The 27051-nt window shown below is 37.6% G+C and overlaps 1 protein-coding gene across 4 annotated transcripts in view; it reads left to right on the top strand.

The window, feature by feature from the left end:
- Positions 1-27051, top strand: part of LOC131775531 (pregnancy zone protein) — a 36308-nt gene that overhangs the window by 7979 nt on the left and 1278 nt on the right. The window contains exons 11-35 of one of the 4 annotated variants that reach the window (XM_059091649.2): positions 186-437; positions 1570-1746; positions 2138-2239; positions 2969-3043; positions 3709-3927; positions 5071-5220; positions 5758-5916; positions 6069-6138; positions 8134-8296; positions 15631-15862; positions 16681-16917; positions 17260-17311; positions 17918-18007; positions 18154-18327; positions 19051-19132; positions 19953-20109; positions 20339-20413; positions 20993-21152; positions 22178-22410; positions 22981-23136; positions 23324-23395; positions 24045-24196; positions 24553-24640; positions 25259-25333; positions 26130-26226. In XM_059091649.2, the coding sequence (XP_058947632.2) occupies positions 186-437; positions 1570-1746; positions 2138-2239; positions 2969-3043; positions 3709-3927; positions 5071-5220; positions 5758-5916; positions 6069-6138; positions 8134-8296; positions 15631-15862; positions 16681-16917; positions 17260-17311; positions 17918-18007; positions 18154-18327; positions 19051-19132; positions 19953-20109; positions 20339-20413; positions 20993-21152; positions 22178-22410; positions 22981-23136; positions 23324-23395; positions 24045-24196; positions 24553-24640; positions 25259-25333; positions 26130-26226 (3499 nt within the window). Of the gene's footprint in view, positions 1-185; positions 438-1569; positions 1747-2137; positions 2240-2968; positions 3044-3708; positions 3928-5070; positions 5221-5757; positions 5917-6068; positions 6139-8133; positions 8297-10798; positions 10995-13721; positions 13930-15630; positions 15863-16680; positions 16918-17259; positions 17312-17917; positions 18008-18153; positions 18328-19050; positions 19133-19952; positions 20110-20338; positions 20414-20992; positions 21153-22177; positions 22411-22980; positions 23137-23323; positions 23396-24044; positions 24197-24552; positions 24641-25258; positions 25334-26129; positions 26227-27051 lie in introns of all 4 variants that reach the window. The other 3 variants (XM_059091646.2, XM_059091648.2, XM_059091647.2) reach the window with 3 other exon arrangements.

Below are 27051 nucleotides of genomic sequence, written 5' to 3'. Positions count from 1 at the left end.
GAACCTTTTTGTTGACTTGCTTCATCATGTTTCAAAGAGCTTTTTTAATTGAAAATGTTGTACCCATCTATTGCTGTTGTTTCACAAACTTGTTTAATTAAACATTTAGGTGTCAGGGATCTAAATTTATTTTTTTCTCACTTACTATTAGTTACATGTAAAATTGGCATTGTTGTCTTTTTCAGATTAACGGCTGCACGGATGTGACTATCAAGACAGAGGATGTGTTGAATAAATTTAAGCAGTACAACAGTCACTATTGCTATCGTTGTGAACATTCAAAGATTGCCATCAATGCCACTGTAAAGGAAACAGCAACAGGAATCTCTCAAAATGCTACGGGAACAGAAAGTCAGATCGTCAGAGGAACAGCAAAACTGAAGTTTCTTCCAAGTACACCAAAAGAATTTAAGCCAGGCATGGCTTATAGTGGGCAGGTTTGTATTACTTCTACTAATACAACAAACAAGAAGAAAACAGTAAATTTTGATCTCAGTTGTCACACAGAAGAATGTTACTGTGAAGTGAATTACCAGTTGAAATGTTCAGTGGTATGTATCCTTAATGCAGTAAAGGTTTTCAAAGATCTTCACCAAGTGTTTGAAGTTACAGGCAGTGACCTTTAATGCTTAGGATAAAAACTGAAACAAGCTTCTCAAACCTCAGCCAGCTGAGCATTATCATAAGAAAAGCTTCCATTAATTTGGCGAGCAATTACGAGTAAAAAGTAAGAGTCTGTTGTTTTTTCTTACAATTATTTCTAATACTTAAGTCCTATTAAGTTTGTATTAATTAGAGCAGTTGATTCCTTCTTACTTCAACCCTTGATGACTTAAAACTTGCACTTACTCAAACTAAAACTTATTCCCACCTTAATTTTAACCTAACAGTAGTCATTTCTTTTGATTACGTGAAAAATATATATAGAATAATACATGGCGCGCGTAGATATGGAATTCCTCTTCCAGTGTTTATTATATAAACACAATAGCCCTTCACTGACAAGAAAAGTCAACGTTATTAATGAATAAAAATGAAAGGATTGAGAAAATTGTTACAAACAACCACAGATTAAGAATGATAAAGGCTTTGCTGTTCATTCATCAACCTAACTGAGTGGCGTGAAAGGCGAGTTAAGTGTCAGCAGCTGATTAGTGATATCAAACACACGTGAAAAGATATTGTGTTTTTTCACATGCATTGTTATGGCTTTTCTCAGGGCTGGAAATACTTGTATAACACCGTAGTTTAGTATTGCAGTCAGACCCTCTGCTTTGTTTTAAGTCTCATTAATTCATTTTCTTTACCTAAAGTGTATAATTAATTAAATTAATCTGTTTACTGGTAAACACATTTTTTAAACAGAAAGGAAACATGTACAGGGAATATGATGTGTTCCCCCTCATTTCACATCATGTTGTTCAGTTCTTTTCATCCTTTGATAACTTCAACTCTTATCAAAGAAATCATGATTTCTCATGACAGTTCAAAGTACTATGAGTCAACTGAATTGGATACTTGTATCTTTTGAATCTCATTTCTCTTTTATTGTTACCTTTTCTTATACAGGTAAAAGCCACCAAGCCTGATGGAAGTCCAATGAAAGGGGCACAAATTAAGATTGTTATACGTGGAAGATGGCGGAGATTGCTTGATAAATATTTCATTGTACCAGAAAGTGGACTTGTTGAGTTTTCGATTAATGGTTCAACAATTCCCTCTAATGCCAAATCACTTAACCTTCAGGTTAGTAAGTCGTGAGAGACTTAAACCTTTTATTCATGTTCTCATCCTGTGACAGGATGTTTTTAAAACATAACTAAGTCCAAGTTTGTTTATGTGCTGGAAATCAGGTGGATCAGTGTGTAGTGTACCAGGGCTTGTTCCTTGCATGCCCTGTTTATTGCTGTTCTCCAAAAGTTGATATTTGATGTTTGAGTTGACATTTGAGATTGACATATATCAACAGCTTTGAAATTTAATTATTAAACTTAAGATATCAGCAGATGAAACAGATTGTAAGTTTTTTAAGTAAGCAAGACTCCTGATATTTAGATTAACATTTAAGTTGTTATGAGAAAAGTTTAAATGTTGATTTGTCTTAAATAGTTTGCTGTTTTTCTTAAATACTCCTAAGGCCAAGCACCAGTGGCAGACATTAGCATATTTTAACGCTAAGCGTTGGTATTCCCCAAGTAACAGCTACATATCAATGAAAAGAATTCCATCTCCACTGAAGGTTGGTTTTGCATGTTCTTTTTTTAAGTTGTAAATTAAAGAAAGCAAACTCGTGAGCATCAGACTATCTCTTATTGGGATTGTCTGGGTTAGTGAAATAAGGACTGGTGTTATTAATAACAACAGACCATTTCACAACATGAGCAGAAGTTGCCAGAGTGGAGAGGGGTTGTTTGACTGTCAAATATTGTAAGTCAGATTTATAAAGAATTGTTTCTCAGTATTGAAAGGTCTTTTTTTTCTCTTAATTTTAAGGCTCAAGTATTTGTTCAGTTTGTTAGGTGTATGATTATCATGATGAACCGTGTTGAGTTTAACCCTGTAACTCCCATGAGTGACTAAGACAGAATTTCTCCCTACTATATATATGCAATATCACGCAGACAAGTGATGATAATAAAGAAAAATATCATTTATGGGACTACTATTTAATCTGATACCGAATTCTCCAAACCAACTCAATGAGAATCATTTGGTAGTCAGTAAGGAGAAGTAATGAAATCTTGGGAGTTAAAGGGTTAAACACAATTTATTTAAGGCCATTACAAGTCAAACTCACAATACAAACCAATTTAAATAAAGTAGTACAGGTCATAGTTATATTATGTGTGCATGCTAGGGACACATTTGATGAGTCGTGACACTACAATAACTCTCCTGCCTTTACACATTAGTAATAATTATCACGTTTATATCACACTGTAATAAAAGTCATTACTTTTTAAAACAGGTTGGATCAACTGCAAAAGTTAAGTTTGACTTCACCACTATAGCTGATGCAAAGAACATTACTTTCTATTACCAAGTGAGTGTTTTTCAAATTAGCTAGACCACCATTAGAGTGATGAACTCTAGATTAGCAAGGGGTACCTTGAGAGCTAAGTACACCATATTGGGTTGTCTCGGGGCACAACACAATGATCCTTCCAAGGCTCCAATTGGCCTTCTTGACTGTGAGTTTAGCATTCCAACCAAAATACTTCCAATGTCTTTTCCACAATGAGCAGTATACTTTATGAAAAATTGGAAGAAATAACAGTCAATGTGTATGTTGTTTTGCTGCTAAAAACCATTTTGGGATGAATTTAAACCAATACAGTTGCATGCTGTTGTAACTATCAAACACTGATAGACCATTTCCAAGTTTCATAAGCCCTCACTTTCAAAACCAGGCCAAGTGCAAACTTTTGACGTGAGAACAAGTTTTATTTGCGCGATAAGAATGTAGATAGATTTCTATCTAAGCCTGTGCATTTACCGTTATTTTTAAAGCAAAGAAATTAGACATCTCAGAAATGCCTTGTTACTGAAAAAATCTTTTGTTTGTAAAGAGATCTAGTACAGCTAATGGTGGCAAACAAGAAACTTCACTAAAAACTTTCCAAATGAAGTAGTCGTTGACTCAAACTGCCTACTTTAAGACCTTTTAAGGATCCTTGGATTAAAAATGTTTTGCTTTCTAATCTTCAGATATTCAGCCGTGGAGTTCTCGTAGCTCAAGGAAGGAATCTCCATGAAATAAATAATTCTAAAGGGAAAGGGATGTTTACCACCAGTGGATTTGTTCAGTTTGCTGTTACTCAGAGGATGGTACCGTCATCCCGTCTGTTATTGTACTATGTGCGCGATGACTTGGAAACTGTTGCAGATAATTTGCAGATTGATGTGGAAGACAAATTGGAAAATGAGGTAATCCGGCATTTGAGAAGTGATTCTCAATAACTTCATTATACCGCTATTAAATAAAAAGAACACATTTTCCAGAAGATCAAAACAAATTTTAAACTCACGATAATGCTTTCTAAAAACATGTCTTGGTATGACTCTTGTCATCATTAATTTATTGTGGTGTATCCGTTTGCTTTGCTTTTACTTGTTAAATTTACTGTCGGTCTAAAAATTTCAAAATTTTATCGTTTTTCTCTTCATTTAGTGAAAGAAGTTAAGTCTAATTTGCGGTAAAAGTAATTGTAAAATCAAAAAAAAAAAAACGGGAGATACGGCTGAAAAAATGTTTTAAGGGGAACCTGTTCTAAAGAGAAAAATTTGTCATAATAGGAAAGGCCTCCAACAGAGTGTTGACGTTTTCCGCGGGCTATTTGTCTGGATCTCGATTTGCATATTGTGTTTACATCGCATCTTGCACTGCATAAACAAAAGGGAATGTCTGGCACATTTCGCAAAACGCTGAGAAGTAAGAGTCTTCATCAAATGGCCAAAGAGAGGACGAAATCGAAGTTAGAGTTTCTTTTATCTTAGCTTGAAATCCCAATTGCCCACTGACAATATAGGAGTATCGTAAATGCCTCACACTCTTTGTTAGCCTATTATCTGCTGAGTGACACTGTCCAGTTTGTTTGGAGGTCTGCGGTAAGGCAGAGGCTGGTAATTCAGTAAAGCAAACACCGTCAGCTCACGCGTGAAAAGCAAAAACTGAAAATATTTTGTAGTTTCGTCATCTATACGTTATAAGTTTTACTGTGATATGACGTTTTCTATGGTTTCTTTGTTGGAAGTAACCTTAAATGAAATTATATATTGATTTAAGTCATGTGACAATATCTGAAATCACAGTTACTGTATCATAACAAATTTAACTAATCGTGTCACACACAAGTGTAACATTTGGAGAATTAATCTATGCAAATAAATAATTACAGAATGATGTTTTACATCTGAGCATTCAATTCCGGTTGCGAGTGGCCAATATATAATGCCTCCTTTAATTTAAGACATTATGGAGAAAACATGTTTGAGAAGAGACAGGTGATAACTGTTTTGATAAGAAAGCAACAACATGGTTTACATTAAGAGTGTTTGTCTGACATGCAGGTAAAGATTCGTTTTAGTGATAGCATCAGAAAACCAGGGGAAGCTACCAGTTTGATCATAACAGCTGAGCCGGGATCTCAAGTAGCTGTGACTGCTGTCGACAAAAGTGTTCATCTCTTGAAAGGAGGAAATGAGCTCTCTCAGGATGATGTAAGATTATTACTATTACTACTATTTTTTTGCTAGTGTTTCCTCAAACTCTGTTTACCAGGGTACATCCATTAAGGTGTTAATTCCTTAAAAATGTACATAAATTCTGCTTACCAGTTTTCGAGACCTAGGAAAAGTTTGTAGTCAGAAATGAAACTTAAAACACTTTAGCTGGCTCAAGATTTTTTTCAGGCGGCAGCAAGTGCTTAATTACTATATGTAATGTTCATAAGGAGCAACCCTACAGCAAAAATCTATAAAAGTCACTTTGGTCAATAGATCAGTATCATTTATTGTTATCATACGATGCTTTGTGGTTACTTTGAGTTTCTCATGGCTTTTGGTTTTTTTAGCTCATACTAAGATCATGCAATTGCAACCATAACCTCAAATTTGGTAAATTAAAATATCAATTTTGAAAAGGCTTGCAAAACCATTTGCGAGAATATGCATGGACTCTATACTAACAAGAAAGATAGTAATGATTGAACCATTTTGTGGTGTAATTAAAGGCATCTTAAAACATTACCTTATCAGGCAATCCAAGTACTCAGTTCTCAGGATGTTGGGCCCTCTGGAGGTAATGATCATTTTGGTTGCTATAATCCATATTGGTGGAGAGGCCCATGGCAGCGACGCAGACGATCATTTTTCCCTGGATACTCAAAAGATTTGGATGCTTCAAGTGCTTTTGAGGTTAGTTATCACATCTTGGAACAAATCTCTACAAAATTTACACTAAACGTTTATTTAAATGGAGTTTGTTGGTGAAGAGAAGGATGGTTGTTCCACTGATTTTTTTTACATAATGAATTGAAGTTCAACAATTATTCCTTCTTATCTTGCAGAATAGTGGAATCTTATACTTCTCTGATCTGACAATTAAAACTGCCAAATGCGAGACGCCTTTTCATCAGTGTAAGTTTTCTTTTCTTTTCTCGTTGTTGTCATTGAGGATTTTAAGGTCTAGTACTTGTCAGTGTAGCAGATGCTATGACATCTGGACGATGGAATCTTTGAGTTCAGTGGAATCCTGCCTGATGACCATCTTGTTATTACCACTTATTCATTGTTCCTACCATTTAACTGTCATCCTAGAAGAATTTGCAAGTTCATTGCTTCTGTTTCATTATCTGGGATCATTAATTAAATGGGACAGGAGGAGGGTGAGAGGGGAATACAAGGGCCAAGGAGAATGGAGGGGTTTAAGGGTTAAGGGACACAGGACAGGAAAAGGAAGCTAAAGGGGAATGCAGAAATTCAGAATTGGAAATAATCGGCATATTGCACTTGTTTGTTATAAATGGGGGAAACAGGTGTTTTCCTAACTTGCTAACAGTGCAGTTAAACCTCACTTACTGACTTTGTCGTTAACTTCATTTTAATTTTGTGTGCTTAGGCTGCCAGTGATAATAATTGTGATTCTGACGTGTGCTTTTAAAGAAGTTTTAGCTCAATATCTGCTTTAATCTCTCTCCTCTTTCACTGTTTAATACTTTTCCTTATATTTTTTTTACCAAGATTTCCTTGTAATCCCTTAATTAAATTACACATAACAGTTATACATACATTACCTAAGTATTGTTGCACAAAATTCTATGCCATACGTGAAATTGAAGATATCCAAATAATTCTGACACTAGTGATGATCATGTTAGAAAAAAAGTACCATTTAGCGGTTATTCAACACACTGTAAAAATGTGAGTTGATATTTTGATAAATGCTAATCATCCCTGCAAATGTCAACGTTTGCCCACAAGCTTTAGTTTTTACATGTATCGGTAAGCTGCTATATGATTACATAGTTTGACAGACATGTTATACAGTATCTAGATAGGACACATCTTTATAACAGAGCTCATTTTGTCAGGTTGCACTTCCACTATTACGTTGTAAGAACATATTAGGGTTGGAGATCATACTAAATATGAGACATTATTACACTATACATCAGGGCAAAAAAGTGGATGGATAGTGGAGCAACTAGGTGGTAGCACTACACGATCAGACTTAAATAGGAGTATATCCTCTAAGCTTGCCTTTTTAAGTGACAAACTTTGAAGTGAATCAGATTTTGTTGTTGTCATAAAGGGCACTCAACCTTATAACTCCTACAAGTGACCAAGACGAATTGAGTTTGTAAGATACATGGAAGAGACTCGATCCTTCCTAGGGAAGTGCATCCGACGCGAACCTTCATTTTTGTACGAGCATATTTAATGATAACAGTATTTAATACATGCATGTACACATGCGATATTAACATTTCAACAATCAAGGTACATTTAATAATTAAGTTTGTGAGATACATGGAAAAGACTCCATCCTTCCCGTAGAGGTGCATCAGATCTGTGTCTACCCATGTTCCTGTTTTGTGATAGTTACACTCGTGACAACCATTTCTGAGACATGTTGACAACCATTGACACTAAATTGATATACTGATTTTGATATCTCTCTTATGGCGCACTATAATTGAGTTGACCACATAACAGTTTGTTTTCACTGTAATTATGAAAAAAAAGGAGTGACTCATGTTTGGGCACTACGTTTAAAGAATCCATCGAGTGAAGCTCTAAAGAAGAAATTCCTTTTCCTAGATGAGGTGAACATTATTTTCCGAGACTGTATGGAGAGACATGGTATGCACAGTGTGTCTCTCTACCTTTGGTGTATAGTGGATACCAGCAAATTGTCAGGGAAACCTGATGAAATACTGGGGGAACTCGCATGATTCCTGTTGGGAGAAAGTGGCAATACTAAATCCCAGTTGCATGTTACTGAGGAATTCGGGATTGGCCATCAAGTTAAGACTAATTTCCTGCAGAGGAAAAAAGAACTTTGAACTTACCCAAAACGCAGCCCAAAGGACTTCTAGCATTTTGGTATGTAAATATCCATGCCTCTTTCAGATCTCTTTTCAGGGGTTGGCCAGGAGATAGCTGGGTTGTCACCCATGGCTATTGCTGCCACTGACACTCCCATACTGAAGAAAGGAAAACAAAAAAAAACAAAAAAAAACAAAGTCCGTAAAGAATTTCCAGAGACTTGGTTCTGGACTGAGGAACTTATCAAGTAAGACTTCACTACCTGTCCTTGTGTTGCTTATATCATGGATCTGAAGGACCGTTAGAAGTGTGCTAATCTGTGTTTTATTCAAGCACACATCAGCCTTTTGATGTAAAAATTTGTTTAAATATGTCACTAAATTGTCATAACAGGCTGAACACAACATATCAAATGAGAGCAAATTGATATGTTTTGTGCATTTTTCACAAGAACAGCTTAGTATCCAAGCCTCTCTCTTTTTTTTACCTAAAACGGACAGGAACTGACTAAGGCCTGCATATGTAGCACTTGCTGGTTTCTTCTAATTACTAGCAAACACTTTTGCAAGTGACATTGTTCAAATACTGACAGCATCAGTTTTTTTCGGGACTACTTGCAACTCTCTAGCTAAGATTTAATCTCAGTTTTGGTCGGCTCAAGGCAAGAGCAATTAACTGTTCATGCTACGCACTTTGCATCCAATGTTTGATTCCTTTTTAGACAAATCAGTTTTCAATTACTTTCAGAGCTACCTGGTGTTGGAAAAATGTGTAAGTTTAAAAAATGATGCACGTTCAGTTCAATTTTGATTGTAAGGGATGTTTACAGGGTTACTTCAAAACGTATTCGTTTTGAATCGAGCCTGCACAGAGCGTTTTTTTTAAGAGTTATCCTCGATATATGAACAAAGGAAAAGGGTTACAAATATATCAAGAGGTGAACACAAGTACCAAACTGGCTCCCTCAAAGGACAGTGAAGTGCTTTTATGAATTCAATCAAGATCCACGTGGCTTTTTCAAGAGAGATAGCAATGCAAGAAATAACCATGTGTGTACAGGGGTTTGGCATTTGCTAGGCCACAGCTCCTTGTGCTGAAGAGGAATATTTTTTTTTACCCAAGAAGAAGTACATTTTTACCCCATCAAGGAAGAAGCAGATCGTCAAAGATAGAGGACACTAGTCCATAACTTCATTGTTCAGTCCTTTGTTTTTGTTTTTTGTTTTTTGTTTTAATTCTTTGCACACTCAACGTACTCCTCAAAAGGAAAATAGACTCCCATCAAAGATGGATAGAGAAGTGACTTTGTAGAGTGGATTTTACGCAATTGAATTTACAGCACATGTTTCTGATATGCTATTCAGTTCTAAGATCTAGATAGCATTGAAATCAACTTTAGTATGAGGAAGGCTGTGCTTTGACACATGGTTAAATAATGCTGTTTTATTTGTTGTACAACCCAATCAATCATTCAGCCTGAACGATGTACCAAACTCTTTGTTAGTCCTCTTTTGATGATTGTATTCATCTTTTTATTTTCGTTATCACTCAGTCCTCATACAGTACAGTCAAATCTGTATTAAGGGTTCACCCATGGGGAATGGCAGGGTGACCGTTTGACCCTTTACACCTCAACATCAGTATGCAAACTCTCCATGCTAATCTATGATTCGGGGATGATATTGTAAGGAGAAGTTAGGTGCTAATCACTCTTAGGGGTTACAGGGTTAACACAGGTTAACTGCTTAAATCAGGTTCTACAGAATAGGGGTATTGTAAAAAAATGGTGAAAAGCGCCATTATATGCCATAGTTAATCACTCAATGTATAAAAACTCGCTCAAAAACAGCTGATACGAGTGGCATTGGTTTCAGGATTTAAACGTGGATTTAGGATACTGGAAAGTTTGTTAGTTTTATTTGATTGGTTCCACCTCACGTGACTGTCCAATGCAGGTGGAAGACAACAGAAACATGCCGTTGGGACTAGGCGAAGGGTGAACTCAACGGCTTAATAGAGGTGACTTCGTAATAGTGGTGAAAATTACAGTGTTTCGGGGTAAATAACTACAGGAGTTTGACAACTGACTGCTAAGTACAGGGTGGCCTCTTTCTACAGTACTGCTTACTACACGTTCAACTGTAGTTTTCACTCTTCTTTCTTACATAAGCTTGAGAGAGCTTTCTGGAGAGTTAGACCTGTACAGGTTCATCTGTGATATGTATCCTGCAATACTCAATTTTTTCTCTCACTTTTCCTAATTCCATCACTGAGCTCAAAGTCTGCCATATTTCCTAATGTGCATAGTAATTTAGAACTAATATGCCTTTACGCATTTAACTGAATGCGAGAGCCAAACACACGCTTTGTCACACTCCTTTTGGCAGCTTTGCCAAATAATATTACATTTCGGGTGAGTTGATGATAAGAAACCCTGCACTCTGATCAAAAGGGTTCGTTTAGACTTTGGCTAGGGTCATTGTGATGTGTTCCGAAGCCAAGCCCCCAACCTTCACAATTCCTCTCTCCACCCTACAGTATAAATGGGTAGCAATGAATGAAAAGGTATGCCAGGTAGCATCCCATTTAGGAGGATTAGTGGTACCCCTATCTCTGTTGTTGCTTGACAAGGTTGAAACTTGGATAAGATCAAGCTAATTTCCTAGAAAGGAAAAAAAACTTTGAACTTACCCTAAACACAGTTCAACCTATTCAGTTTTTGGCATGTAAACATCAATAACTCTTTCAGATCCTTATTCAGGGTTTGGCCCAATTGCGCCATTGATGAGAAACGCGGGGCCTGACCCCGTTATGGAGGCGGAGGAGGTCGCAGTGATTGAAAGTGACACTGACACTCCCAAAGTGCAGAAAGGAAGTGGAACAAAGTCCGTCAAAGTCCGTAAAGAATTTCCAGAGACTTGGCTCTGGACTGAGGAAGTAGTCAAGTAAGACTTCACCATCTGTCCTTGTGTTACTTATGTCTAAGAACCGTTAGTGTTCTAATCTGTATTTTCTTCAAGAACTCATCAGGGTTTTCGTGTACATTTTTGTTTAAACATGTCAATGAAATGTCATAACAGGCTGAACACAGAGCTAATTGGAGTGTTGTTTGCATTTTGGTTAGGAACAGGTCTGTTTATTAGGCTCTCATTTTTACCTAAAATGGACAGAAATTGACCAAGGCCTCAGCATTGTTAGTTTCTGCTGATTACTGGCAAACTCGTTTTTCAAATGATATTCTTTGAAATCAGCAACGTCAGTTCCTTTTAGCACTATTTACAATTCGCTCACCAAAATTTTAATTCAATTACCTGTTCGTGCTACCCAGTTTGCATCTAATAATTTGATTCCTATAAGTCTGAATTAGTTGTTAATTACTGGGAGGGAACTTCTTGGTCTGGTAAAAGTGTGAAAGTGCTAGAAAGGAAGGGATGGAAGTACAGGGTTACTTTGTAACTTGTTCGTTTTGGATCGAGCCTGTGCGGAGAAAATATTTTTGTAAGATTTATTCTCAGTTACTGGCTGGACGAAAGGAGGTGCAAATAAATGAAGTTTTGTACCCAGTGCCGGCTATACATAAGTACCAAACTAGTTCTTTAACAGGACAGTAAAGTGCTTTTGTGAAGTTTCCGAAGATCATTTGGCTTTTCAAGAGAGAACAACGGAAGGAATAACCGTGTGTCTACAAGAGTTTAGCATTTGCCACACCATAGCTCCTTTGAAGAGGAAGATATTTTTTCATCGTGGAAGAAGTATATTTTTTCCATCAAGGAGGGGGCACATCATCAAAGATAGAGGACACCACCCCATGAGTTCATTGTACATTCATGGAATCTTTTTTTAAAACTATGTGCATACTCAACCTGCTCTTCAAGGGGAAATAGACTCTCATTGGCCAATCACGGATGGTTTTTAGAGCAAATGTCTTTAAGATGTTTTCACGTTTGACATACTATTCAGTCCTATGAGCCATGAACAATTATATATATACTTTTTATGAGGAGTGCTGTACTTTGCACAGACTGGTAATCAAGAGGCTACACATGGTTGGATAAGAGAAGAGAAAACGCTCCTTTAGGGGGAGAGGGAGAAAGGGGGGGGGGAGAGAAGGAAAGAGAGAGAGAGAGAGAGACTGGCCATTACGAGGTTCACATGTGATAGGTATCCTTCATTAATCTCAATTTTTCTCTCGTTTTTCTTCATTCTGCTTTGCTCAGAATTTGCCATATATCCTGATCTGCATAGCAATTAAACACAATTCTGAATTTATACATCTAACCCTCACCCCTTAACGTCAGTAGGCATTTTCTTCATATTGGTATCATATCCTAACCAGGAGAATTTTCTCAACAATGACTGGGTGAGAGTTTGCCCTTAATAAGCAATGGGTGGAAAGGTTATATCGTATAAATTGTTACAGTTTGTCATCGTGGTCAACACACTTTCTGTTCCAAGTATAATCATTTGTCTCACAATGAAGTCACTTTGGATGTAGATTGTGCAAATACATCGGAAAGAGCACACAACACTGGTTTCGAACAATTGACTCAAATGGCGCTGCTAAAGGAGAGTGAACTTCCGTCATGAATTTGCTTATTACTTGGTTGCTTTGTCAAGAGAGGCTAATGTAAGACATTACCAATCAACCACAAGATTTTTTGCTTTTGGCAGACCATGGCTCCCTCTGTTGATAAGGACGAATTTGTGTTTAAGAGGGGAATGGCACAATCGACACAGGTTATCAAAGAAGGAGTACATTAAAGATAGAAGACACTTTTTCACAAGTTTATGATTTGATCTTGGATATGTATTATTATTATTATTATTATTATTATTATTATTATTATTATAACATTGTGCGCACTCAATTTGCCCCGTGAAAAGAATCATTTCTCTCATCCAAGACTCCAACTTAATTGAGTGGAATTTATGCAAGTTCAGAGTATATGTCTACAGGATTATTTTTTTAACATTTGTTGAACTCTTCTGTCCCATGAGCTGGAAAGTAGTGATCTCAAGTTTTGATGAAGCGTACTGTCCTGTCCACCGTGTGATAATCAAGGAAATTTCACTTGGTTAAGTAAAGGAAAAGGAGAGACTTTCATTTAAGTCTATTACTTAATCATGCATTCTACCACAACGATGTTCTTAACCCATTCTCTGTTATCTTATTGTCACTGTCATTATTTCATGAATTCACTCTTCGTGTAATGCATTAGAAAAATTTATATCGAGGGTGGTTTATAGCATAAATTTAATGCAAAATTTTTGTCAACTCTAACTGGCAAAATCAAGAAACTGAAAAGAAGCTTTTGTTAGAAATAACATAATTTTACGATGTAAGCTGTGCATTTTAACTCACTATGGTAACAAACCATTTGCTCTGTCGAATTGCTATTTTTGTGGCTTTGCAGAATAATGATGCTATTTGGGAAAGGTGGGGTGGTTTGGTGACAAACTAGCGGAACTCCAACTGAAAGGACTGGTTCAAAGTGTGTTAAAGATCATATGATTATGCTGAGAAAGTAACCTTACTCTCGGAATAGCTTTGTCCACCCTGGAGTGTAAATGGATAGCAATGAACTATTTGGTAAACCTTAAGGGATGCTACCTGAGTGCATCACTTAGTTGGTATGGTGTATGAAGTATAAGATAACATGTTCATATTTTAGGGCGCCATCTTCGAAAAATGGCTCGAAGAAGGGGGCCATTTGGTCTACGGATGGACTTTCATCAGTCAGTCAGGCCGACAACATACCACAGAAACAAACCAAAGAAACAACCAAATATTGAGAAAAAGGAAAGAAAAGAAGAAAGAACAGGAAAGCTTGTTCGTAAGAACTTTCCTGAGACATGGCTCTGGACGGAGGAAGTAATCAAGTAAGATAGGAATAACGTAGCTTAGAAATCTTTGGTGGAGATTCATTTTGACATTTTCCAGGACTGCGCTGGAAAAAGACTACGAGTCTTGGAAAGTCCGGAATTCTGCCTAACTTAAGCAATAAAGTTTTCAGAATTTACGTTATAAAAATGTGTGCAGATGGTAAGGAGAATTTATTTTGATATGTTGGTAGTGAAAGGGTTTAAGGTGAAATTTGGAGACCTGGAAAAATCAATCTGAGTCCTGGAAAAACCCTGGAAAAGTCCTGAAATTTGTTTCTGAAAAAGGGAACGAAGCCTGGAAACAAGTTTCATTTACAAAAGTCACAGCATTTAAAGCACTGCATGCATGTAAGGTCGTCCAGGTAGATTTTTTTTGTGTGTCAAAATCATCGTCTTTCAGGTTTTTTGACAACCAGGTAGTTGCACGGTGCACGTTTGTTAGTCGAAAAAAGGCCAAGGGTTACTCCGTGATAGTAACAAACTCTAGAAAATCTTTACAAATTTCTTAATGTTCCTATTGCTCTTTGTTTGAAGTAATGTGGAAGGAAACAATGAAAAACATGAGTACTGGTAAAATTATTTTTAATGTGTGTTAAATGCCGTCAATCACTAAACCAATGTGTTGATTGACAATTTTTCAAAATTAAGCTCAAAACACTTAGATTTCGTTTTTCTTGTGTGGATAGTTTGGAGTTTATTTGTGATAACTAAGTTTGCAAAGAACATATTTTAAGTTGTAGTAGTAAAAGAAGCGTGAAATTGTGCTATTGTTGTAACGATATAATTTTATTTTTGTACGAAATTATATGCTTCTGGTAATGTATGAGTTATGGATCAGTTCAGTGTTCCATAGCTGCGAACTTAATGATGTGGCCCGTCCTGCTTTAAGAAGTAAAATGTTCGTTTTTGATCATGTGATGTGACTGGTTGAGTGTGAGTAATTTTGAAAGGAACTGTCGTTGTTGGCTGTCAGTAGCATCTCGACAACCCGAGTGGAAGTCAACATTATAGTCAAGGGAAGAGTTGCTAGTCAGTTGAATTTAACAATTCTGGTCGGTGGAGACTGATAGGTCAATTTCACCATAATGGCATAAGCCTGAAAACAGGCACTTTTTTGACATATTTAGGGAGATCAAGATGAGGGAAAAGGTCAAGCCATAACTCCTGATTTGCATCTGCCGAGCACTCACCTCGGCTTGCCTGATTAGGCTAAAACTGAAGGCCTGTTTTGCAGGCTATGATCATTTTAGGCGTAAGGCGTAAGACTTGATATTAAATCTCACTTGCTTACTGAGTGACTAATTGGTTACTGTTGAAAATTGCGTGTCTTTGAATGAATGTAATTTGTGTCATTGCTTGCTAACATAATTTTAGAAACAATTAAAGACAGCAATTTCCTGAATTGGAATTGGACAGTGAAGAGTTGCCCTGTGGTGTATTACAGGGGACCTATAAATTTTCTGGAGCAGTTACCCAGAAAGTTGATGTTATTGTATTTATCTGTATACATATATTACATATTGTATTTTATTTATTTCTTTCGTAGAACGAGAGGGGTAACCATAAAAAAATTTGATACAACCATCTCGCTAAAACAAACAAAACACCAGCGTCTCTGTAACGTGAGGAGGACTTAAATTGAAGAAACAGTAAAGTGTAAAGTCATGACAATTACTGTTTTTTTTTTTAATTGAACAGCCCTGATACTGGAAAGAAAGTTATCATGGCCAAGGTACCTGACACAATCACTACCTGGGTAGCAAGTGCTTTCGCCATGTCTGATTCAGCTGGACTTGGTATTTCACAGCCCACCTCGCTCAAGGTTTTCCAGCCTTTCTTTGTTTCCATAACCCTGCCTTACTCTGTTATCCGTGGCGAGGAAGTGTTCATTATAGCAACAGTCTTCAACTATGAGAGCAAGTGTCTTACGGTAAGTGCTACCAACTGCAGGAATAACTATGGTTCTTAATTTCTTTGATTTCTGATAGAATGTGTTGAATCAAAATGGGACGTATCCCTGCTTGAATTACGAAATCCCTAACTTAGAAGTGTATACAGATTATGTAGTTATGTATTTGCCGATCCCATGCATTTGTGCAGCAAATTATGGACAACTGAGGATGCAAAAAATTTCTTAATACTCACCTGAGGTTTTGTTTCAATAAATTACTCAGAATTGAAGACACATTCTCACATCATCCATAGTTTTTTGACCTTTTTATACATAATTCACATTCCCGTTTGAGAGTGAACAAGACGCTTGGTTGCCCCATTTTGAGTCATAACATTCACTTGGAACTTCTTTGGGTACGGTGGGATAAATTCTTTATTTAGCACGTTAACTGTTTGAATCCTGAAAGTGACCAGCTTCTAATTTCTCCTCACAGTAATATTTACTACTCAGTCTGAATATTTACAGTAATACTTCGGAATCATGCATTATTAGAGATCATGAGAATAAAGGAAATGATCATCAATCTAAGAAGCTTTGATTGTTAAAACGAATTCTCCTTGACCGTGTCAGAGGAAATAGAGAAGAGCATGGAAAAGATAGATACTGAAGGGTTGACAAACTTTACTCTTTACTCTCATGGAATAGTGTCAATTATAACAGCAATTTGCACTCTAAGGAAAACGTAATAGATATTTTTAACAAATAAAGAAACACATTTTAGCCCTTTTGTCGGAACGAGATTTTTTTAACAACCTCGCTAAACATGTCTCTCTCTCTGTTTTCTTCTGTTGTAGATTCGCCTGACTCTCGAAGAGTCTCTTTACTACAGGATAGTGTCCAATAAGTCTCGCTCTGTCTGTGTATGCAGCAATGAAGCCATCTCTGTTCGCTTCAACATAGTTCCAAAGAAATTGGGTGAAATCCCTCTGACTGTTGTGGCTAAAGATATCAATTCATCAATGTGCGATGAAGGAGTAGAACAGTTTGCTCTTGGTGTCACTGATGCTGTCACAAGGAAATTACTTGTTGAGGTGCAATTAGTGATTTTTTTTACCCTATTATTACACTGTGTTCATGAACTACACTGAAGTTGCGGTTATCAAATGAAAATCGAGGTGGTGTTCAGGTGAATCTTTTCTAACTCGAGGTGCTGGTTTAAGTAACAATATCACCTTGCCTGCTCTTAAGGTGATCGGCACACTGTCGTGGTCTCTAATTTCTGGCTATATTATGGAATATTCTTTAGTATTCGCATTTTAAGACCAGTGATTACCACCGTTTTATTCGGTGCTGTGGAGAACTTTAGGTTTTGTGAAAGGTCGTCTTTATTGTAGTTTCTCACTCCTACATTTGTACTTTTCTTGATCATTTAGCCTGAAGGAATCCGACAGGAGTACACGTACAACAGCTTTGTATGCCTCAAAGGTATGAAGGGCTTTCTCTGTTTACCTTCAGTTCCTATCGAGATTTCAATTTATCAAGCTGATGAACTTTAGACTGCTTTTCGATTGAATGTCGTAAAATCAAAAGCGAAGTAATCACAGCAGCTAATCAGAAGAAAGGAAAATACCTTTCAGAGCCAATGAGAATTCAAAGTAAAAACAACCAAACTGCCTAAAGCGCGGGAAAACCCGCACGGGCGACTAAGTCGTGGTTGGTTTTGGTTTTGCGTCTGATTGGTTTAGAGAATGGTGCGAGTTTTTTGACCAATAACATAGCGAAGTCTAGCAAAACAAAAGCAATCGCAGATTACTTTCGACACTCAATTGAAAATGCTCTTCGTGCAATTAGTTTCAAATTTCTTTTCTTTATTTTTCTTGCATATCAAAAGACCCAACTAGTTACATAACTACCCACAGGTTATCGTGGCCGTGAATAAGGCGTGGCTGTGTGTCAAAGGAGCACTGCTAGAAGACGAAAAAATGAATGAGAAAAGGCCTTAACTTCATCTTTGTTGTGTCTGTAGGAGAGTTTTAACAAAGTGTGTATATTCAGGAATAACGTATCATGGTTTATTCTTGTAAATTTCAGTCAATGATTCACAGTTTAACGATTCCATGGAAATCTCTCTGCCCAAGAATTATGTTCCAGGTTCTGTTTATGCAGTTGTGTCAACAGTTGGTAAGTAGTGGGCTAACGTCCTGTATCTAATTAGTTTGAGGTGCTAATGGTTGCTGGTGTAAGGTAGAACAGGAATTTGTTTTTTTCACCATCTGTCTTGATGCAAGTCTAATGTTTGATCATCTCATGATTTGTCTATGGTTAAGGTGATCTTATGGGACCAACCTTGAATGTAGCAGGCCTGTTGAGGCTTCCTTATGGATGTGGTGAACAAAACATGGTTAACTTTGCTCCTAGCATTTACATCATGCAATACCTGGCAGCTGTCGGGCAGATGACAACCTCTGTGGAAAACAAAGCCAAGAACATCATGACAACAGGTAGTCAAAGTGACACTATGGTGAACTTGTGGATAAACTATGCAGGATATAATTAGAATATACAATAAGTGTAGTAAAAGCCAAGGATCCTGTGACTTCGAGTAACAGAATTGAGCCGTCATTCCTTCAAAAATCCTCCCCAACAATTGATCCGGCAACTTTAATAAGATAGGTGTTCTCTCCAGACTCCTAAAGCCGCGTTAACACCACGAAATTTGCCCATCGAACTCCCATATTACTCGTTCCTGGTTCACATATCCACGAGTTAAAACGGAATTCTTTTTAGTTATATTTGTTGAAACATAACAATCTCTGTATTTTCCATGTAACGAAGGGTAACCCAAAGTGACTCAAAGATTCAAAGATTTCCTGTATGGTATTTTGAACCGTTTGACCTCTAAGATAAGAAAATGACGATAAAATAGTCATTTACACAGCGCTGTATGCAAAGGCTCTGAAGCACTCTACAATAAAAGCAAAGCATAAAGTTGAGTGAAAACTAAGAGTGACTAACATCTAATTTCTCCTTACAATATCCCACTGTATCACAAATAAAGAAGCTCTTCGTCGCTTACCAAATTCTCCTTGCCAGCAGTTTAGGAAATGTGTAGAGTACAGTACGGAGAATATACACATTGATATTAGGGTGTAAAAGGCTAGTGAGCCATTACGTTTGCGCTGGTGTTAAGTAGAAGTTTAGCATGTTCTTGCCGTCTGTGTTAGGTTACCAGAGGGAGTTGACCTATAAACGAACTGATGGATCCTACAGCGCTTTTGGAAACCGAGATAATGAAGGCAACATGTGGTACGTATCGGTGCTTTGAACCAGTTCTGTACTTTTTTTTTATGTTTTTTTTTTGGCAGGGTCTCCTTGTTTTCCCAACTAAAATTGCAAGAGAGGTGTTCGTTATATTTATCAAGATACCTTTAGATTTTTGCAGAGGTTGTTCTCTTTAAAAGGAGAAGCTTACATTACGCGCTAGCTTTTTTAAACAGTCTTTGATCGTGTTGTCTGATCGTCTGGATGCGGGTGGCCCTAAAAAAGAAGTGTTTTTCGTTGCAAAGGGTGATTTCCGTCCCGAAAACCTGAGCACATGTCATCATCAGACTTCATAGGGAAACTTTCCTACCTCTTTAAATTATTTAAGTCGGTAACTTTCAGACTATGGATGGCTTTTTTTTGGATCAATATCAGTATCTGGGCAACTGCCCACTTATCCTTCCCCTAACCCAACATTAACCTAGCTTGTTATCAATTGACTGGTGTTGAGTTAGGGGAGGGGTAGGTGGGCAGTAGCCCAGATACTGATATTGATCCTTTTTTTTTTTTGATGCAGTTAAAGTACATAACCTTTTGAACCCTAAGTGGGGCTAGATTCTAATTTCTCCCTTAAATATCATCCCTGTATAAAACATTAAGGTCATGAGAATAAAGGGAACGATCTTCAACTAAGAAACTCTTGATTGTTAAACAAATTCTGCTTGTCAGCGCCTCAGGAAATGTATAGAGAACAGTATGGAGAATGTACATACTGACGTTAAGATGATTGGTATATTTTTACCATTTGATATTAATATTTGGGTTACTCATCTGTCGCCATTCATGTTTGTTTGTGTTCCTGTAGGTTAACAGCGTTTGTACTGCGCTCCTTTGCCCAGGCGCAAAAGTTTATCTTTGTCGACTCAGAGGAGCTTAAACAGACCGCGAACTGGATAACCAGCAAGCAACTTGCAAATGGATGCTTTCCCAAGTATGGGAGACTCTTTAACAAGCGCCTTAAGGTAAACAACGACTAAACCACAACAACAACTCGATAAGCTGAAGGGTCATCTTGCTAATCCAGAAAAAAGTTCGAAAGTTCAAAAACGTAACTGGTCAGCCGGGTAATAAACAGAAATGCAATCGTGATATCGTTCTTATTCCATAACTTTAATGGCGATTCCCTTCCAAGGGGAGAAATGTTGATGCCCCGATGTAAAATTTTTATTTGTTTGTTTATTTATTTATTAGGGAGGTGTATCAACAGAAGCTACTCTCACCGCATTTGTGACAGTTTCTCTCATGGAATCTGGGATATCACCTCAGGTTGGTTCTGATCCTTTTTTTTAACCCTTTAAACCCGTAGGAGTGACCAGCAGCTAATTTCTCCCAACAGTGTCACACCTGAATCAAACATGAAGTTCATAAGAATGAAGGAAATGATCAGGAGGTTACGAAAATCTTGATTCTTAAGCGAATTCTTCTTGTAAAAATCATAGGAAACGTATAGAAAACGGTGTGGAGAACTTGCAAACTGATATAAGGGTGTAAAAGGTTAAGCGTTTTAGTGTTACTCTATTCTTTGTCAACAAGTCAAGCTTACTAATGCATCAGATACGTTTTGTTCTTAATTATGTAGCATATGCTCCATGGTAGATTTCAAGCTAACATTGGTTTCTTGAGTATGGAAACATGTTTTCAGCCTGACAGAGAAGGTTCTTTTTTAACTTGACATTTGCTTGCTGCCTGATGTTTTTCCTCTTAACTGAAGAGAAGTACCTTTTGGACATACAAAGCGCTTAGGTCCGAAATACGTCCAAAAGCAAGGTGTACAAAGTAGAATGAATAACAAACCAGGATTGTGGTATATTTATTTACATTTATCACTCAACTTTTTTTTTACAGGACGTTGTCATTCAAAAGGCGCTGAATTGTTTAAGAGGTTTCATTTCAAACGTGACTGATTCATACAGCTTGGCTTTGTTCAGTTACACCTTCAACTTGGCGAAGGATAAATATGGTGCCGATTTATTTGGAGCACTGCGAAGCAAAGCCATCTTAGAAGGTCAGTTCCAGGTAGTTCAGGTCTTGTACGTGTTTGAGCAATTTTCGATTGAGTTTCACGTACTCCGGTATTGCTTTTGTTTTACTAACTTAGCTCTGTGATTGGTCCGGAAAACTCCCCGCTCATCCTATCAATCAATCAGGCGCAAAAGTTAAAACAATCGCTGCTTGTTCATTAGCATTCATTCGCTTCATGTAGTTTGCTTATTGTCACTTTGAGTTCTCATTGGCTAATGGTGATGATGTATACCTTCGTTCTGATTGGTCGATGTGATTACTTTGGTTTTTGGACATTTAATTAATGATATATTGATAACTTGTCTTAGATCGTACTTGCATTTATTTTGTCACTCGCTATGGAGGAAATTTTTTGATGAATAGATTTTTATGGAGACTTTTCCCATTTTGTAAACCGTTTACTCCCTTTCTTCGCTAAACAGTTTTCCTCCTTTACCAGGAATCTGGGGCCATTTTTGTTTTTTACTTGTTAACGTTTTACGATAAATCATAACTCACGCCACCCTGTTAACATATCAGTAAACCAATCGCGTCTTGGATATCCGTGTTTTCACGCGGTTGAGGTCGTTTACATGTACTTACTTCGAATTCGTTTAGGCTTCTTATGATGTCAGTCGATGCTTTTATGACAAGCTGAATAGTAAACGCATTTTGAATGGCTCTTACTCATGATATATTGGAGAACAGACGCATGTATGACGTCAAAACTAACAAATTTTTGCTTTTTTAACATTTAAAGCAAATAGATTCCGTGTTGAAGCGGAACTTGTTCAGCAACAGATCACAACAGATGTCAAAATATGTTTAGAACATTAATCACATACTCGGCTGCGCCTGGTGCTCTTACAACATTTTGATGTCATCTGTGATCTTTACTGTACAAACGCACGACAACGTGGAATCTAGTTGCGATGTATTTGCTTCCTTCCACGTCTTACGACGCTCACACTGGTACGCTTTAGTTAAAGCAGCATCCGCTTTAGTTTACTAATATATTTTTCAAAACAGATGGAATGACTCACTGGGAAAAGGAGAAGTTGAAGAAAACCCCTCCTACAGACGATTTTTGGTGGAGTCCGTATTACCGTGCTCCTGCTGCGGACATCGAGATGACCGCATATGCCCTGATGACTTACATCCTTCGAGCTCAAGATGACTTATCTCTAATTGGCGACGCCATGTCGATTGTTAGATGGCTCTCTAAACAAAGGAATGCTCTGGGAGGATTTTCATCCACACAGGTTATAGGCAATTCTATGAATTATAACCAAGCCTCTTCATGGAAGCGAGGATAAACAGGGGAAGTAAACGCTATAGGTCAAAGAAAGGTGTCGGTGGTTTGTCTTCTATGACAATTACCTTGAAAGCCTTTTTGGATTAAAAAGGGAGAAGTTTAAGATGTGAATACAGCGAAACCTGGGGAAACGTTGCCCCCCAAAAAACCGCTTTCTTTCATCCTAAGAATTTCGCCAGTTTTTTATATTTACGATTCCTGAGTGTGTAACATCTTCGGCATGTCATTTGAATGTAGTGCTGGGTTTAAATTAACAGCGTGACTGAAATGTTGTCGAGATTTCCGTTTTAAGAGGACGCAAAAGTTTGTGATTTCATGCTGTTGTTCTGTAAGAACCGAACTACGTATGTACAAAGTTCTTAAACGCACATGCTGCGCTATTCTTCTGCTCATCCGATATTTTGTTTCGTTCTCGTTGCTGTCGCTGTCGTGGTCTTCTCTAAGTCCCTATTCCCACGAAAAAGGCGATGTTTGAAAAGAATGAACTCGGTAATAACGTTGTTTTCATGTTTGTCAGGATACATGTGTAGCCCTACAAGCCCTTAGCGAGTATGCAAGGGAGACGTTTACAAACTCCTCAGACCTCACTGTTCAGTTTGGAGGAGAGAACGAGCAGTTTAGCCACACATTCCGCATCACAGACAACAACAGGCTGGTGACACAAAAGGCTGCGGTAAGTCATTCTTCGCCCTTCGGTTCTTCAACATTTTGGTGGGCTGAACCTCTTCAGTCTCACGATGTTAACTTCGTATGAAATCTTGTGAAAATTTTGAGCTATTCAGCGGAATGGTCTTTTCACTGTTCGATTTAGAATTGTTTTTATTTTTTGCGCGAAGAAAAATAATATTGTTATCCCTTAGGTTCCATCAAGTATTCTGCCCCTGAAGAGCATGCTCGTGAAGGCTGACGGACAGGGTTGTGCTTTAATGCAGGTTGGTGTGATAAGTTGTTTCATCAGACCTTTTAATCCAGTGTGAATGAAGTTCTTTTATATGACTGAGTCCATATATAAGTAAAGCTGAGAGGGAGCAGGTATGATGCAGTGGAGCGAGCTCTTGGTGCCAACCATTGTGGCCTGGGTTCGATTCTCGAATTCCGTCACCTGTGGGGTGATTTGTTTCGGGTTCACGTCCTTGTTTCGAGGGATTTCTCCGAGTCCGCCGCTATTTCTTTTGTTCGTAAAAACCAATGTTCCAATTCCACCTCTAAATATGTATAAATAATTTTCACCTTACAAGTCGTTAAATTGTTGTTATCATTGTGATAAGTATTTTATCGGCACAGTTATCGTGGTTGCTATCGTTGTCATTACTGTTATTATTATTATTATTATTATTATTATTATTACTATCATTATCTTTATCATTACCATCACTCTGATCATTATTATCTTTATTTTTATCGTTATTCTTATGAATCCAATTCTCAAAAAAAAAAAAATCCCTCAAACTCTCTTATGTCTTGGCCTAGTTTTCAAGCTGGTAACTGATAGGCATTAAATCCATCAAGTAAGGATTTTTGCAGAAATATATCAAAATCTATAGGGAGACATTACAACTGACGTTGTTGGTATCTGTTTAGGCGGACGTGTCGTACAACATCCCAGATGTGAAGGAGAAACCAGCATTTGATCTTAAAGTCACCTTGACACCATCGGATGATATATTCGCTCCACTGTCAACAGAAACCGGTGATCCTCTGTGTTTGCCTTTGGATTTTTCGATCAGTGCCAAGTAAGAGTCGAGTCCAAATCTTTAGCCTTTTGGCAAGCTTTCATCGGCGTTGCCGTACGGGCGTTTCTCGCAGTGCCAGTTATAGTCTGCTTGAAGGCTAAGCAGTTTTCGGTTGAGTTTCGAAACTAATCCGAGATTGCAGATCAAATGGACGCCAGGGGACTCTTATTATAGTTCTAAGGGGACCCTTTGAATTATGGTTCTACTATCCCTGGTTCATATCTGCCACCCGTCTCACCTACTATAAGGATCAACAAGTTACAAAAGCATCCTCAGTTAGGACAGATAAGTCAGTAATTTTTGAGTTAAGGCAAGTTTGTGATGGTGTTCAAGGCATTGTTTATTGTTTGGTTAAGGTGGCTGAGAGAAGATACATCCAACATGGCGGTCATTGATGTCAAACTAGTATCCGGTTATCAGGTTGATGAAGAAAGCTTAGACAGAGTAAGTTTACACTTTCTAACTTATGTGGAATTTTAGTCTCTCCAGTGGCGTGACTTCTTGTTTCTAGGTAAAGAAAGCAAGCGCCTGAAGCGAGCGCGTAAGAACGAGCGCATAGAGCGTGAGCTTCCTTACTTGCTCGTGATCCAAAAGATGATTCAAGAGACAGCAGTAGGTCTGAAACAGACTATGGAAATATTGGCTTTAAAAAGAGCAATACCCTGTGAAAATCTTGAGAACGTGGAAATGATAATCAACCACTGATTGAGAAGTTAACTTTTATGGAAAGAAATTCACACCGAGTAGTTTAAGCCTTTAGTTGTGACGATCTGACTTTTAGTTCCCTCTTTTAGCTGCCAGCTTTTGCTTTTTTTTGTGTTTTTTTTATAGTAAAGTTAAATGAATTTGATGTTATATCGAGGCAGCATTTTTTGGCTGGTAGGTTGGTCTATTCTCGTCGCGAATAATCATGCTAATCGCATGACGAGGCTAGAGCATCAACTTTATCCTAATTGCATTACAGCCTAATTGTGCTGTGTTCCTAAGCTATAAGTAGGTACTTGCGAGATTTAACATGAAAATTGCTGGCTTTTGTAATGTTTGTTTCCCATATAATTTTAGCTCACGAACCAACCCAAGCTTGGCCTGAAGCGATACGAGATGGAAGGTCAACACGTGATCATGTACTTTGACGAGGTATGTGAAATTGATATGTATCAGCAAAGTGATCTTAAGAAATAAAACTCTTTTAGCCAGTCTGCGTAGCTTTGAATCTCTTATGGCCTCAATTTAGTATCTGTGGATAGACATTTTGAATGGTTTTGTTGCTAATAGCCGTCGAGAAGCTGGCGTCAACGCTTTTGAAAGACAACGCCAACGAATTAATGAACCATTTGTAATGAAAACAAAGAAATAAAGAATGCTTTTCTTGACTTCAGCGGACAATATTTGCGGACGATATAGTTCTTCTGTAGGCCCTCTCCTCTCGAATGGGTTTTAGTTACACGCAGGATTTATAAGGTGTTTGTGTCTACTATACATCGACTTAAGCACCCGAAAAAGTTGATCAAAACGGCACTTTTCGAAAATGGTTTCTAAAGGATTGTCCTTTGAAAACGCTCCTCTTTTAACTCCTCACATCCTAACATCAGTATGCACATTCTCCCTACGGTTCTTTTTACATTTCCTATGGTACTGACAAGGAGAATTTGTTAAACAATAAAGATTTTTTTAAGTTGGTGGTCATTTCCTGTATTCTGATAACTTTAATGTTTTTATTTATTGGTGATAATATCCAGAGAAATTAGATGCTAGTCACCCTTAGGATTTTAAAGGGTTAGGTATGGAAAGAAGACCACAACGGCTTCGAAAAACAACGAAGAAAATAACCTATCCTTGTAAACTTAAACCGGTCGGAATTTTTTTTAGAGAGAATTCGTCAGTCAAGCTCAATAGGATTTAAGCGTTACTAACGTTGTTTCGTTTGGTTTAGATTGACAAAGTTAATTTCTCGTTCAAAATCTTCCAATCGTCTGTGGTGAAGAATACCAAACCAGCTTCCGTCACAGTGTATGACTACTACGAGACCGGTGAGTGATCGACTTTAGTTATCCATGCTTGAAACAAACAAGGAGTAGGATCACAGCTCTAAAATTGATTTGGTTTAAAAAGTGTTGTTCAGTTCAGACTCTAAAAGTTTAGCTTCTGAAGTCAGTGGTAGGCCTTATAGTATTTCTCAAACAAAACATGATAGCTTAGTATGGACTAAAGGGACGTCTGTGTCTTCTAGAATTGAAATTTCACTAGATTTACTTATATACGATAGAGTATTATGTACAGTAGATTGTAGAGCCCAGGAGTAAGAGTTCATCTTGAAGTGTGGTCATCCATTTGAAGAAAGGTCTACTGCACGAACTTCTTTTAACGATTGCTTTTAGAAAGCTACTTAATTAATTCAGAACGGACGTTTCACGAAAGATTTTTCTGCAACCACCAGCACCTCACAAAAAACTCTTTCACTACTCTTACATAACCAGAGGTGCCAGAACGACGTCACCTTACCAAGAAATCGAAACTGACCAACCCACAGTGATTGGTTAAAGTATCATAGCGCACTGACCAATTCGTTTTCAAGAACCACACTTTTAAAGTTCTAGAGATGAGCAACTCGTCACTAGACTCTGATGAGAACTTCCAACCAGCCTATCGAAACGACAGTCGTATTTAGTAAGGGTTTATTTGGAACCAGCATAATGACCAGCTCCCACTTGTCATGTTAGCTCAGTTGATAGAGCGCTACACCGATACTGTAGAGGTCATGGGTTTAAATCCCGTTCAGGCCTGAATACTTTTTCAGGCCTCATTTTCACTACTGCTTAAGTAGTGTTCATTACCGCGAAGATCGCTTTCATGTT

Source organism: Pocillopora verrucosa, chromosome 4, assembly GCF_036669915.1.
Source record: "Pocillopora verrucosa isolate sample1 chromosome 4, ASM3666991v2, whole genome shotgun sequence".
Taxonomy (NCBI): Eukaryota; Metazoa; Cnidaria; class Anthozoa; order Scleractinia; family Pocilloporidae; genus Pocillopora; species Pocillopora verrucosa.
This window is presented reverse-complemented; position numbering and strand designations above follow the sequence as displayed.